This window comes from Bison bison, unplaced genomic scaffold, assembly GCF_000754665.1.
Source record: "Bison bison bison isolate TAMUID 2011002044 unplaced genomic scaffold, Bison_UMD1.0 scf7180017864145, whole genome shotgun sequence".
Classification (NCBI taxonomy): Eukaryota; Metazoa; Chordata; class Mammalia; order Artiodactyla; family Bovidae; genus Bison; species Bison bison.
Genome location: NW_011494717.1, coordinates 8,784,966 through 8,798,836, shown reverse-complemented (window position 1 = coordinate 8,798,836; position 13,871 = coordinate 8,784,966). Strand labels below are relative to the sequence as shown.

At 48.0% G+C, this 13,871-nt stretch overlaps 1 protein-coding gene across 2 annotated transcripts in view; it reads right to left on the bottom strand.

Annotated features, from left to right (window-relative positions):
- The window catches only part of DPYSL5 (dihydropyrimidinase-like 5), an 89,504-nt gene that overhangs the window by 9,018 nt on the left and 66,615 nt on the right, over positions 1 to 13,871 (bottom strand). For both annotated transcript variants that reach the window (XM_010840602.1, XM_010840603.1), the window contains exons 6-11: positions 12,702 to 12,746; positions 10,795 to 10,870; positions 9,747 to 9,903; positions 4,230 to 4,371; positions 2,712 to 2,854; positions 944 to 1,151 (exon numbers count right to left, since the gene is read on the bottom strand). In XM_010840602.1, coding sequence (XP_010838904.1) covers positions 944 to 1,151; positions 2,712 to 2,854; positions 4,230 to 4,371; positions 9,747 to 9,903; positions 10,795 to 10,870; positions 12,702 to 12,746 — 771 coding nt within the window. The remainder of the gene's footprint in view (positions 1 to 943; positions 1,152 to 2,711; positions 2,855 to 4,229; positions 4,372 to 9,746; positions 9,904 to 10,794; positions 10,871 to 12,701; positions 12,747 to 13,871) is intronic.

The window sequence follows — 13,871 nt, the reverse complement described above, 5'->3', positions numbered from 1 at the left end:
TAATATGCTGTCTAGGTTGGTCATAACTTTCCTCCCAAGGAGTAAGCGTCTTTTAATTTTATGGCTGCAATCACCATCTGCAGTGATTTTGAAGCCCAGAAAAATAAAGTCAGCCACTGTTTCCCCATCTATTTGCCATGAAGTGATGGGACCAGATGCCATAATCTTAGTTTTCTGAATGTTGAGCTTTAAGCCAACTTTTTAACTCTCCTCTTCCACTTTCATCAAGAGGCTCTTTAGTTCTTCACTTTCTGCCACGCCGCATGAGTGCAGCAGCTGAGATGGCACACAGGAAGGCCAGGGCAGTCCTCAAAGATAAGTCTGGACAGTCAATCCCAGAGCAGTGAGGGAAGAGCCAGTTCTTTTGGGTGAAACTCTCCCAAGCGTTCGGTATCCCTGGAGATGAGGAAGGAGCCTCAAGCTTCACTGAACACCTAGAGTGCTAATGGAATCCAAGGACTGGGTGAAATTCTCAAAAGAAGACCTCAGGCTACCCCCACATGGCAGTGAGCTATTTCAGACCTGCCCTGATCCCTTCAGTGTTGGAGACTCAGCAAAGCCCACCCACTCCACAGCAGACACAGGGCAACTGTGGGGAGTTTTGGGAAAGAGGATCTCCAGTGCAAATATGATAACCCTGACTAAGCCAGAAGCCCCCTGCCCTGAGGGACCACAAGAAACCTGGGTGTCAGGATAGCTGTGAGCACCTCATAGTGTCCCTGGCTCCAAGGGACTTGGGGACCCCTCCCAAGTAAATTTTACTCTGTTACAGGTGCTCCTTTTCTACTATTTTGATTGTTCCCAAAGTGACTATTCAGGCAATAGGATTCTGGTGGAAAAAACAGTGAGAACATCTTTGAGATTTACAATAGTCATATAAGAAGTCCCCAGCAGGGGTCTTCAACCCCTTCCCACATGTATTCTCCCCTCTCCCTCACCATACCTTTTCTCTCTGGACCAGTTTCTTGTAGACAGTGTCTGGGAAGGATCGCAGGGGACAGAACTTGCCGGTGCCTTCAGCACACATGAAGACGCCGTTCTCGTACACGACCCGGCCTCGGCTGATGGTGACCAGCGGGACACCATGGCAACGCATGTTCTCGTACAGGTTGAAGTCTCCTCCCTGCACCTGGGTGCTGGCGGAGATGGTCCTGGTGGGAACGCAGTGGCGGGAGAGAACGCTATGAGAGGAGGTAAAGCTGTCACAGCTCAAGGGAAGGGAAGGTGCTCAGGGGAAGAGGCGATGACGCTCAGTGGAAAGGAAGGACTCCCAAAGGCTAGAATGAATTATGTCACCACAAAGTTATCTGTTGAAGTCCCAGTCCCCAGTACCTCAGAACGTGACTATATTCGGAGATAAGACCTTTAAAGAACTAATTAAAGTAAAATGAGGTCATACAGGTGGGCCCTAATCCAATCAAATGGGTGTCTTTATAAGAGGAAATCGAGATGCCAGAAGTGCACACACAGAGGCAGTGCCATGTAGAGACACAGGGAAGAGATGACCTCTATAAACCAAGGGTCTCAGAATGAAATCAGCCCTGCTGACACCTTGATCTTGGACTTCTAGCCTCCAGGACTGTGAGAAAATGAATTTCTATTGTTCAAGCCTCCTCCTATTTTGTTATGGGAGCACCCTAGCTGACTAACATACTGGCCTACACTCTAAGGGTCTTTCTGCCAATAGCAATCACTAACAGCCACACCCACAAGAGCAACAGGGACCAGCCCCAGGCTGGATGCAGAATCTGACTTCTCAAGTGCCCTAATGGAGAAGCAGGACGGGGATCTGGGCAAGGGGCTGGGCGGTGGTGCACAGGGAGAACTTTTTCTGCAGTTCAACTTTTTACCTTCAAAATCCCAGCACATTTTTGTCTTGTTCACTGTTAGCTTGTGTGTCTAGAAAAGTGCTTGGCAAATGGTAGCACTTAACAGATATTTGTTGAGTGACTGAATAAAGTTTAGTATTAGAAAACAATTCCCATCTCCCCTGGTCAAACCTCTGAGTAAACATGATGCCCTGTATCCTGCAGCTTGATAATTCCTGATGCATTTCATTTATTCACTCAAGTTGTATTCATAAATACTGTGGGTGTCAAGTGCTGTGCTCAAGAGAATGCACGCTCTCAACGAGGGAAGCAGAGGCTTGGTGGAAGAGTCTGGAACTGAGTGTCAGGACATCTGTCTGGTTCAGCCTCTTATTAGCTATGTGATTGGGGAGTCCCTCTACTCTCTGCTCTTAGTTTCTTCAGTGAGTGATACTCAATTGTGTCTGACTCCTTGTGATCCCATGGACTGTCACCCACCAGGCTCCTCTGTTCATGGAATTCTCCAGGCGAGAATACTAGAGTGGGTTGCCATTTCCTTTTCCAAGTTTTTTCAATAGTAAAATGGAAGTAAGAACTCCAGCCTTGAGTGCTTCTCAGGGCTGAGATAAGCACATGAGATCATTGATGTGATGCAGCTGTGAAAAACTGTAAAGCTGTGCACATGGAGCTTGCCCTGCGGCAAGTCTTCAGACCTTCTTGTTCACTGTTGCATCCCTAGTGCTTGGACCATGGCAAACCCTCAAGTATTTGTTGAACTGAACACATCTCAGGGACATCCTGCTCTATGCTAGAAGTAGGGCAAAGATGATGCTTTGGAGTTCTGTAATACAAGGTCCTTAAAAACCCCATCCCCCAGCCCTGGAGACAAGTAGCAGGCTTTACTTGGTGGCTTCGGGGTCCCACACCACCACGTCGGCATCAGCTCCAGGGATGATGCGGCCCTTTCGGGGATACAGGTTGAGAATCTTGGCTGCGTTGGAACTGGTAACGGCCACAAAACGGTTCTCATCCATCTTTCCTCCAACCTGAAACATGGCCAAAGGCTCAGGTCAACCAAGGTCCTGTGTGTGCCTCACACCCCGTCACTGTTGTGAGCTTTTAGTTGGTCTGAATACTGGTGCTGAGAAGGACAATGCCATGGGCATCATCTCGGATGAGACAATCTGCATGGCTCGGTTCCCATGTGCTCATTTCCTCCTCTCTCCTTTTTGTAACAGTGGTGGGTGGGCCCTTCTTCCAAATGGTGGCTTTCTTGGGGCAAATCTACCTCCTGTTTGTAAAACCAGGTCTACTCATGTGCTCACTATGGATAAATTGGGAGCTTTCCTAAATCCATGAAAGGACATATATTCTGTGCTGGAAAGGCATCTTATAGCCCCACCCATGAGTGCATCACGGACATTTTTCAAAAGGGATTCCTAGAACTTCTAGGTGGTCTAGGTGTTAAGAATCACCTTCCAATGCACGGGACATGAGTTTAATCCTTGGTTGGAGAACTAAGATCCCACATGCTGCTGAGCAAATGAGACTGTCCACCCCAACTAAAGAGAAACCTGTGAGCCACAATGAAAGATCCCACGTGCTGCAACTAAGACTCAGCAAAGCCAAATAAATAAATTTAAAAAGGGATTCCTGAGCTGCCTCAGGGTCTTCCCTGAGCTGGTGGCTTAGCCTTGTGTATTTCAAATTTCTTCAGGCTCATCCTCTAAAACTGCATCTAATCTGTGATAGGTCAAGACCAAATTACTTATTTTTCAGGGGCAGAACAGGTGGTATTCAAATGAATTCCTAGTCTCTGTCTTTACTATTGGACGAAAGATACCAAGATCCTTAAAGAAAGTTCACATCTCCTGGCCCAGAAATCCATTTCTAGGAATCTGTCCTCAGGAAACAATTAGAAATGCTGACATACACTCATGAACAAAGAAATTCTGTGCAGTGTTATTGCTAAATGCAAAAATTTGAAGCAGTTGAAAGTTCCAAACACCAGGGAAGCCGTAACTGAATATGGTGCTTCCATGGGAGGAAATCTTGTTTAGTTATTAACAAAGATGTTTTTAAAGAACTTTTACTGATATAGGAAGGCACTCAAAATACACTGTTATATGAAAAAAAAAGATAAACCCAGTAATTAAAATAATGTATGCTGCATGCATAGAGCTTAGGAAGAAATATACCAAAATATTAATAATTTCTCAGTATGGAATTATGTTTTTTTCTAGTACTTTTCTGTATTTTCCAAATTGTCATGCTAGGACTTCTTACTTTTCTGATCAGGAAAATAAAAAAGACCTTTTCTGTTTTGTTTTTGAGTGAAACAAGAGCAGTAGTTGACCCAGCCCTCCTAAAGTGTGAAAATTCTTCTGCGGCCCAGCGCCGGGTGGGGTCCTGGGAACGTACCACGCCTCTCTCCCAGATGACGCTCATGCGGTCCTGAACCCCGGTCACACCGTGGGGGATCTTAGTGAAGTCCTCCTTGCCCATAGCTTTCTGCTTCGTGGTGAAAGGCCGGTGATCTGACGCCACAATGTTCAAAGTATCACTGGGTAAAGAGAAGGACATGACTAGTAAGGGGAGGGGAGGCCAGGGTCCCAGAGGGTGAGGACAGGGAAAAAGCCTTTGCTTGGGAACCTGGCAAAGCTGGTTTCGGTCTCCACTCTGATACTTCAGAGCTGTATGACCTCTAATGAGTTAATCTGTGAGAACCTCAGTTTACACATCTGCAGAATGGGGATATGTGCTAACCATGGCACAGAATGCCAGGGTCATAGAAGACATCGAGAGTAGTCTTTGGGATGTTGACTTTAAGAGTTAAGAGAACGAACAGAGAAAAATTGAACTTAAAAGAGTTTAAAGTGAGAGGGTGGAGGTAGTTTTACTTCCCCAAAACATATACAAACTCCCTCTCATGTCCCTGCTCAACCCCCACCTGGCCCTGCTGGCAACAAGTACGTGCTTGGTAAAATACTCAAGTTCTATGTTAAGCTTTGTGGGAAGAGGATGGACAAGATAGAAGAGAAGCCTGGCTTGATGAGCCAGCAATGACATGGCAGTGGGTCATCGCCACTGCCATCCGTGACCATGGTCCTCAGATGGTTGCTGAGGCTATGGTGGGTGAGGCATGCCGGGCTCTTGAGGGGCTCCTGGGCCAGCTCAGAACTTGGGGTGGAGACTTATGTCGGTGGGAGTTCACATGGTGGCAGACCCTCTGCCTGAGGAGACAGGCAGATGGCTGGCCCACGTTCAGAGATCTCTGTAGGCCTCAAGGGTGCGGGGAGGGATGCCTCCATTGCCCAGGCCAGGACAGCCTGAGGAGGAAACACCCTAAGAGGGCAGGGAGGGGCCTGGTGGGAGAGGGGACAGCACAGCAGGGGCCCTGGAGTCTAGTTTAACTTGGAGGAGTTACCAAGCCTTGTGTGTGCATGTGGGCCAACCGAGATGCGATCCTCAGAGGGGAATCTTTGCTCAGAAGGCATTATTTGGCTTGGTGAGGAGGCATATTCTTAAGGCTCTCAGACGTTCAGGGTCAGGCTGCACATGGGGCTGCCTCCACTGGGGGCCTGGCAGGGCTTTCCCCAAATGACTACTATCCTTGGCAAAATCCACAGGGACATGACTTAGCTCCTCCGTGGCAGGGCTGGCAGCTTCTGGTGCCAAAGATGCTGCTGTGGCCCCCCGAGAGACTGCAGGAGGGGGTCCTCCACTGAGCAGAGGGTTGTGTTCCCAGAGACCCCCCACCTCCCCCAGACCCAGAGAACCTGCCAGCGATGAACAGAATCTTCAGTTTTCACTCTTTCTCAGGCGTTCTCCAGACCCCTGGGTGGGGTTCAGATCAGAAAATGCTCATTAGAGTCAGGGGCTGAGGATCCATGGACCCCATGCTTTAACTGACAAGTCTAACTGAGCCCTCGCCTTTCTTAAAAGGCCCACACACGAGTAAGTGTTCGCTAGGCAGGAGTGAATGAGGAGGGCACATTCCAGAAGGGCTTTTGGGGACCCCCAGTGCTGCCAGGAATCTGGGAGATATGACACACCCATCCCTACTCTTTAAAACATCACTAACTTTTGTTAAGTACTTTAAAAATGTGCTGTCCTGTGCTTAGTCGCTCTGACTCTTTGAGTTGTATCCGACTCTTTGTGACTGGATGGACTGAAGCCCGCCAGGCTCCTCTGCCCATGGGGATTCTCCAGGCAAGAATACTGGAGTGGGTTGCCATGCCCTCCTCCAGGGGATCTTCCAACCCAGGGATTGAACCCAGGTCTCCCACATTGCAGGTAGATTCTTTACCATCTGAGCCACCAGGGAAACCCGCTTTAAAAATATATAAGTTCAAATGAAAGAGTTTCTGGTCTCTTTAAGAAGTCAGATTTTAAATAAAGGACAAATCCTGACATCTACAGATTGTACTTTTTACCCTGATATACCCGAAGAGATCATATCCTAAAATAGATCATTATAAAGCAGCTCATATTTTCTTATAGAAATACGTTAATTAGTGCGTGGGTTTTCTATCAAGTACTTTGCATAACACCAATTATCACTAAAATGTCATAAAAGCAAAATTACAGTAATCATGAATTCCTAAAAATGTTAAAAATATGCTCCAAATTCTATAAAATTATACAAGTTTACAATATGCACTGATTAAAAAAGAGATTCAAACTATTCTCATAATTATTCACATGAAATTATAATTCTATTTAAATGAATAGAATTTAGTTGAATAATTTAAATAAATTTGAAAAAATAAGCTAGAAATAAAAACTTGAAATTATTCAATTAATAATACTTTTCTTCTTCTGCTTGTTTAAAGTCGTGTGGGTTTGGGCACTGTAATTTGGGTGGGTTGGGGAATTCATTACCTTTTTGTTCTTTCCGTAAATTTGCTTGTGAGGTATTTCGAAAGAGTTCTTTGACCTTGGAAAGGAGCCAAAACTATTATCATGGGTTCTTGATACTGGTTTGTTTTTGTTGTGTTGATAATAGTGAAAAGGAAGCTGGTTTTTCCCCCAAACAAGCATTTTTAAAAGTAAGAGCTGATCTACCATTTCTCCCTTTACTCTCTCAAATTGGTTAAAACTCTCAGAGCTGCCACTGCTCAGAATCTTAGCAATTTATGGGACAGATTATAATTACTGCCACTGTGCCACAACATATCCTACCCCTCCAGGGGCCACCGTGGCCCCAGGACCCTACCACCTGCACTCCAGTCACATTTGGAAAACTCCATAGTGCTCTTTCAGGGAAGGCAATGGCACCCCACTCCAGTACTGTTGCCTGGAAAATCACATGGACAGAGGAGCCTGGTGGGCTGCAGCCCATGGGGTTTCGAAGAGTCAGACATGACTGAGCAACTTCACTTTCCCTTTTCATTTTCATGCATTGGAGAAGGAAATGGCAACCCACTCCAGTGTTCTTGCCTGGAGAATCCCAGAGACCGTGGAGCCTGGTGGGCTGCCATCTATGGGGTCGCACAGAGTCGGACACGACTGAAGTGACTTAGCAGCAGCACAGTGCTCTTTAGGTTGTTAAGAGAGCAAGATGTTGAGTGGAAATTTTCCAGATGTTAGTCAACCAACCAAGACTGAAAACTAAGGACATGGATGAGATAAATGCCCCATTATCTAATGACAGCCACCTCCAACTGGGGCTGGTCACTTCCCTCAACACTCCCCACCATCATCCTAGCAGAAGTGTATCACCATTCCCACGTCTATAAAAGCAGAAAACAGGGAGGGCGACTGAGGTGTTTGGTAAAATGGAGGGTCCTGTGGTCTTGCCCTTCTTCCTGTTCTCATGAGTTGAACGGTACTTTCCCTCTCCCCCAACTAGTCTACCTCAGAGTCAAGAGGAGACATTTGAAGAAGTTCACCTATGGAGATCAGAGGTGACAGGAGCAGGCACCTGCTTGGAAGATGGGTGGGTGGGCCCGCCTGAGCCTCTGAATGAGGAGAGTCAGGTCATGGGGGTGGGGCAGCCTGTGACCCCATCAGAAGGAGCGGCAAAGCTGCATGAGCTTCCTCTGGGCCCAGACTCTGCAAAAGGTGATGGGGCTTAAGCTGCAGGCCCAGGTTCTTGTTCACAGGGAAGCTGGGAAGGGGCAGGTTAGAGGAGGTAAAGATGGGGACTCCCCTGACGGTCCAGTGACTAAAACGTTGCATTTCCACAGCAGGGGGCCTGGGTTCCATCCCTGGTCAGGATCCCAGGTCCCACTAAAGATACCACATGCTGCAAGGAAGATCAAAGATCCCGAGTGCTGCAACTAAGACCCAGCAGAGCCAAAGAAATAATTTTTGTTTTAAAAGGAGAAGTCAAGCTGGACTCCATCTCCTGTGTCAGAGAATGGCATGAGAGTGGCTCAAGAGAGCCCTTATCTGGGCACATACCCTGCACAAGGAGGGCCCCAGAAGCCAGTCAACTTTCTTCCAGAGAAGAAGCAGCATCAGTTAGTACAGGGGTACAGGCCGTGCTTGGGTGTGGACCAGTGTCCCCACCCCTTTAATCCTAATGCCCACCAAATTCCCCAAGCTGAGAGTTGGGAGGAGAGGAGACTGACTCTTAAACTGAACTGGACTTTAATAACCAAAAGGGAAGAAAAAGCAATGGGTTTTACCATTACCTAAACCCTGATGCTGGGAGGGATTGGGGGCAGGAGGAGAAGGGGACGACAGAGGATAAGATGGCTGGATGGCATCACTGACTCGATGGACTTGAGTTTGAGTGAACTCCGGGAGTTGGTGATGGACAGGGAGGCCTGGAGTGCTGCAGTTCATGGGGTCGCAAAGAGTCGGACACGACTGAGCGACTGAACTGAACTGAACTGAAGGGTTACTAGAGGCAAGAATTTGCAAGCCAGTACTGGAGAAGGAAATGGCAACCCACTCCAGTACTCTTGCCTGGAAAATTCCATGGACTGAGAGGCTCCTCAGAGCCTGATAGGCCACAGTCCATGGTGTCGCAAAGAGTTGGACACGACCGAGCAACTTCACTTCACTCACTGGAACCAAACAAAATCTTTCCATGTTTGTGTCCCACCAGAATCAGACTATCCATTGAAGCATATTATCTAGATTCAGATTGAATGGGAAAAGCAGTTTTGGAAAAACAGGAACTGGAGAAAAGAAGGTCTGAAGGAAGAGGTTAAGAAGAAAGAGGGAGAAGGTGTGGAAGAAAAAGGAAAACAGGAAAGAAAGGAGGGAGCAACACAGAGGGAGGGACACACAATGAGAGTAAATCACGTGGGAAACAATGAGAGGGGGAGGTGAAGGAAAAAAGAAAAAGATCCACAAATATTCTCAGATAAGTCAGAGTCTACATCCTACAGCTCCCCAGTGGTCTTCAGTGTATGAGAGCAAGGTCCTTTGAAATTCTGAATAGCTACTGTTCACAGTTTTATATCGGAGAAGGCAATGGCACCCCACTCCAGTACTCTTGCCTGGAAAATCCCATGGATAGAGGAGCCTGATAGGCTGCAGTCCATGGGGTCGCTGGGAGTCGGACACGACTGAGCGACTTCCCTTTCACTTTTCACTTTCATGCATTGGAGAAGGAAATGGCAACCCACTCCAGTGTTCTTGCCTGGAGAATCCCAGGGACAGGGGAGCCTGGTGGGCTGCCGTCCATGGGGTCGCACAGAGTCGGACACGACTGAAGCGACTTAGCAGCACAGTTTTATATACGCTCTTTACTTATCTCCTCAGAAGCTCTCACTCCCAATCAAGCGGTCATAGGAGCACCATGGCACAGCAGGAGCTTTGGAGAAGGCAACACAAGCAAAACTCTTCCTTTGGACACAAGGAAACCGAACTTAGGTCAGACTGGGGGCCTCTACGATATCACCTTAAAGGTCTACAAATGCCCAGCATGGCCTGAATTGTGACACAAGGCTGCATCGTGGTCCAGCTGAGGTGCCTTACTTGGCCAGCAGGCTCATGAGGTAGGTTGATGTGTTGGTGTCCAGTCTCAGGGGAGGCACCGTGACGTAGGCGGCTGCGTGGGACCAGTCCTGGTGGTAGTAGTGTAAGCCCGTGAGCGTGGCGTGTGCAGTGGTGGTCTCAGCCAGCACGACCTTCCCTGCAAGAAGAGGGGAGTCCGACCATCACCAGGAGGCCAGTGAACCTGGGAGAGCATTGGTCAGAGCCTCTCACTGGGCAGGGGAAGGAGCTGAAGTCAGAAAGGAAGGGACTAGCCTGAGCTCGGCTGGGCATTGGAGACCCCAGCTGCGGTCAAGGCCAGAGTGCTCCCGCGTCCCAGGAGACAGAGGCAGAAGGCTGGGTCCACAGCACAGGTGAGACCCTGGAGGAGGTCTAGCTAGAGGAGAGGTAGGAGGCGGGATGCGGAAGGCAGTGTGGCGGGAGGGCTGGAAGGCCCTAATTTATATCCCCAGGTTCGTGACTGTGATCTTTTATGCTTGTTATCAGGCCCCCACTGGCACCCCGAGCCAGGCTGGGAGTACAAGCATGGACAAAGCCTTCAGGCGTGGCCAGGTGCTCAGACACACAGGTGTCCTAGGGCTGGTACACTGGGTTCCTGAAGGGGATGTCCAGCTCCGACACTGTCATTTCTCCAAGGACTTCATAGGCATTTCCCCCTGACGTGTCCGCTGTAACTCATCCAGGATTTTATGTTGGTTACCAAGGCAACCACTAGCAAAACCCAAGAGACCAAAAAAAAAAAACAAAAAAAAAACAAAACCAATTCATGAGTTGATTAAAAAACTTGGAAAATTTTTATCAATCTGAGGAGAGGTGACAGACACTTCTGTAAAGCTGTTATGCATACAAATGTGCAGAGGAAAACCCTTATTCTAAGGGGCCAACCCCAGGCCTGGGCAGGAAGACAGCAGGAAAGAGAAGGGCAGGGCAGTCTCAGGGCCTGGCCTCAGGAGCCGGAAGGGAAAGTGCATGAAGCTGCTGGGCACCCCTCGCACAAGGGCTAACTGCCCAGCCCACCCTACTAACTCACCTTGCATCTTAGCAGCTGCAATAACATCACCGGCTGAGATGCTGGACACGTTGACCAGATAGATGGGACAGTGAGTCTAAACACAGGAAACATGGTGGGAAGGAGAGAGCATCAACCCCATAACAAGCATCAAGATGACCAGACAGGATTAGTCCTGGTGCCAGCACTTCCCCCTGCATCGCTCTGCACCCTCCTTAGGCTGACAGTCTTCTGCACAGAATGCAGGCCTGGCAGCTGCAGGCTAGGGGAACCCCACAAAACAAGGAGGGGACAGGTGGTGCCTGGCACCAGAGCCCACAGTGGGAATATCTGGGTAAGATGTCAAGTGCTGAACCTCACATTTTCTACCAGCCAACACCAAGACTATTTATAACTTAAAATGAGGGATTTTTTCCTGTTCATGAATGTGAAGACCTAGATACAGTTGTGTATTATGTCCCATATCTAAAATTATGATGCCTGCCATGTGAAGGCTGCTCTATCAGCAGATAGAATGTACTCTACCCCAGAGAAGAAATGTTACACAAGAGGTTCAGGGTTCAGTCTACATCAGACAGGACCAGTCTTGCAAATGGACACTGGATTATAACTCTGATTAACTTTTCCTCTACTGAACTGTGCAACCATGGTCCATGGTTTCACTTCTCTGGGAATATGTTTGAGCTAAAAAAAGGAGGAATTGCCCTTTTGTTGTTCAGATCTTTCCTTACTCTGGGGTAAGTTTCCATCAGGAAGTAATTGCTAGCATAATTATTGTTATAACAATAAAATGATGTCCAGCTTCTAGACTTATAAAGGGCTAATGGAAAACTTCCCAAATGTTATTCTAGTGCCTTCTTATCAAATTAGGAGGATAGAGAATTTAGGAACTGGCCTGACATTTGATGTGCTTGGTACAAGTTTCCTGACTAGTTCTGAGACCAACTGGACCTCTGACCTCTGTGTTCCCCTGGTGTCCCTAACACCACACCCTTCACCCTCTGCTCATGGCCTTCAAGGTAGCCCAGGTCTTTCCAGAGGAGAAGTTCTCAAGTGTTAGTGCCTATTAAAATCATTAGTGGGCTTGTTAAAACACAGATTGCTGGGCGTCACCCCCAGTTTCTGATTCAGTGGGTCTGGACAAGCCTGAGCATTTGTGTTTCTGAGTTCCTATTTCTAACAAACAATGTGGAAGCAGCTAGTCCAGAGACTGCACTTAGAAAACTAGTGTTTTAGAGAAGGTAGTTTGGATTATCTGAGCAAAGGGAACCCTCTAGTGACAGTTCAGGAGGGGAAATGACCTTGATACAGTGTTCTATTGTGTATAAAGTGCTTTTCCTTCCATGATTTGTTTGATGCTCACAACCATCCTGTAAGGAGTGGGTGATACCCTCACTCCAATTTTAGATAATGAAACAGTCTCTTGGAATGGTTGATTGACTGGCATGTGACCAGAAGCTTGTCTTTGATCAAGCTTGTCACGTCTCTTGCTTGCTCTCACCGTGACACTGCATCAGTGCCCCCTTACCCTGAACTGTACCAAGAAAAAAATCACGAATGGCCCAGAGCTAGAGGTCTGAATTGTGATTCTCTAGGTAAAAATTTTTGTTCCTCTAGAAGAAACAGATTCCAGTTGCCGTGAGGCTCTGTGGTCCCCACCTTGCCTCGCCTTCCTTGGGAGTTGTTTCCACTTGAGCAATGAACCAGATGTCAGTAAGCTCAGTGGGGTGGAACAGACAGCCAGTGGCAAGGAGCACTCCTATCATGGCTGTGGGAATAACAATGTTCATTTAGCAAACGATGTTCATTTGGGGTCCTGTGAGCCAGACCTGGTGCTAGCACCCAGAGCAGATTGGGACTCCACCATCCAGGCTGGTTTCTGACCCCAGAGTTGAAAATGGGCTGAGAGTGATCTGGGGTCTACTTACTCTGTTTGCAATGGTGATAACTCGGTGAGTGGCTTCTGCTTCCAGCTGTTAGGAACAGAGGACAGGAAGAAAACAAACTTCATCATCTCCCCAAGCAAGCTTACCTCTGCCTGATACCCCACCCTGTAGAAAGTGCTGGAATGTCTGACTCAGAGCCGGAGGGGCCAAGTGCACCCACAGACACTGGACTGGGAGGAAACCCTGAGCAGGGGCACCAAGTTCCAGACACCTCTGTTCACCTCAAGAGCATCCCAGGACTTAGTGTTCCAGGTGTGTCTTCCCTGGATGCTACTCAGGGCTTAATTCAAAGGCAATAAAACAAGAGCAAACAAAAACACCTCCCCTGGTTTCTGGTGCCTTCTCTCCACAGCCATCTCAGAACTGTAGCAAAGGAGCAACACTGATTTCAAGCTGGAAATTAGCCTAGATCAGGATTTCTGAACCTTGACACTATTGACATTTTGTGTGAGGTAATTCTTTGTGGTGGAGGCTGAATGGACATTGTGGGCTCTTCAGCAGCAGCCACCACCTCTACCTACTAGATGCCATTAACATCCTCCCCCTGAGTTGGGACAACCCAAAATATCTGAAGCTCCAGTACTTTGGCCATCTGATGCAAAGAGCCGACTCACTGGAAGAGACCATGATACTGGGAAAGAGTGAAGGCAGGAGGAGAAGGGAACAACAGAGGTTGAGATGGTTGGATGGCATCACTGACTCGATAGACAGGAGTTTGAACAAGCTCTGGGAGATGGTGTAGGACAGGGAAGCATGGCGTGCTGCAGTCCATGGGGTCGCAAAGAGTCGGACATGACTGAGTGACTGAACAACAAAATAACTTTGGACATCACCAAATGTCCCTGGGGAGCAAAATCTCCCCAGATGTTCCCCTTTAATCAGTAGATGATGGTGGTGGTAATTCTTGCTTTTACTACCACTACAGTCAGTGCCTTGCTCCTCTCCTGGTAGAACTCCACAAAGTGCAGTCCTGTGCCCATCACCCACCCACCCCTGTTCTCACGGGCACTCTCAGTGCATTGTCTTTATTGAAGTTGGTGTGTCTTTCTCTACCAGCTCTGAGGTGCCCAGACTGGAGCTACATTCAAGGGCTCTGACAGACAGGGACAGACCCAGGGCAGGAGTAAGGCTTATACAGGGCTGACTCAGTAT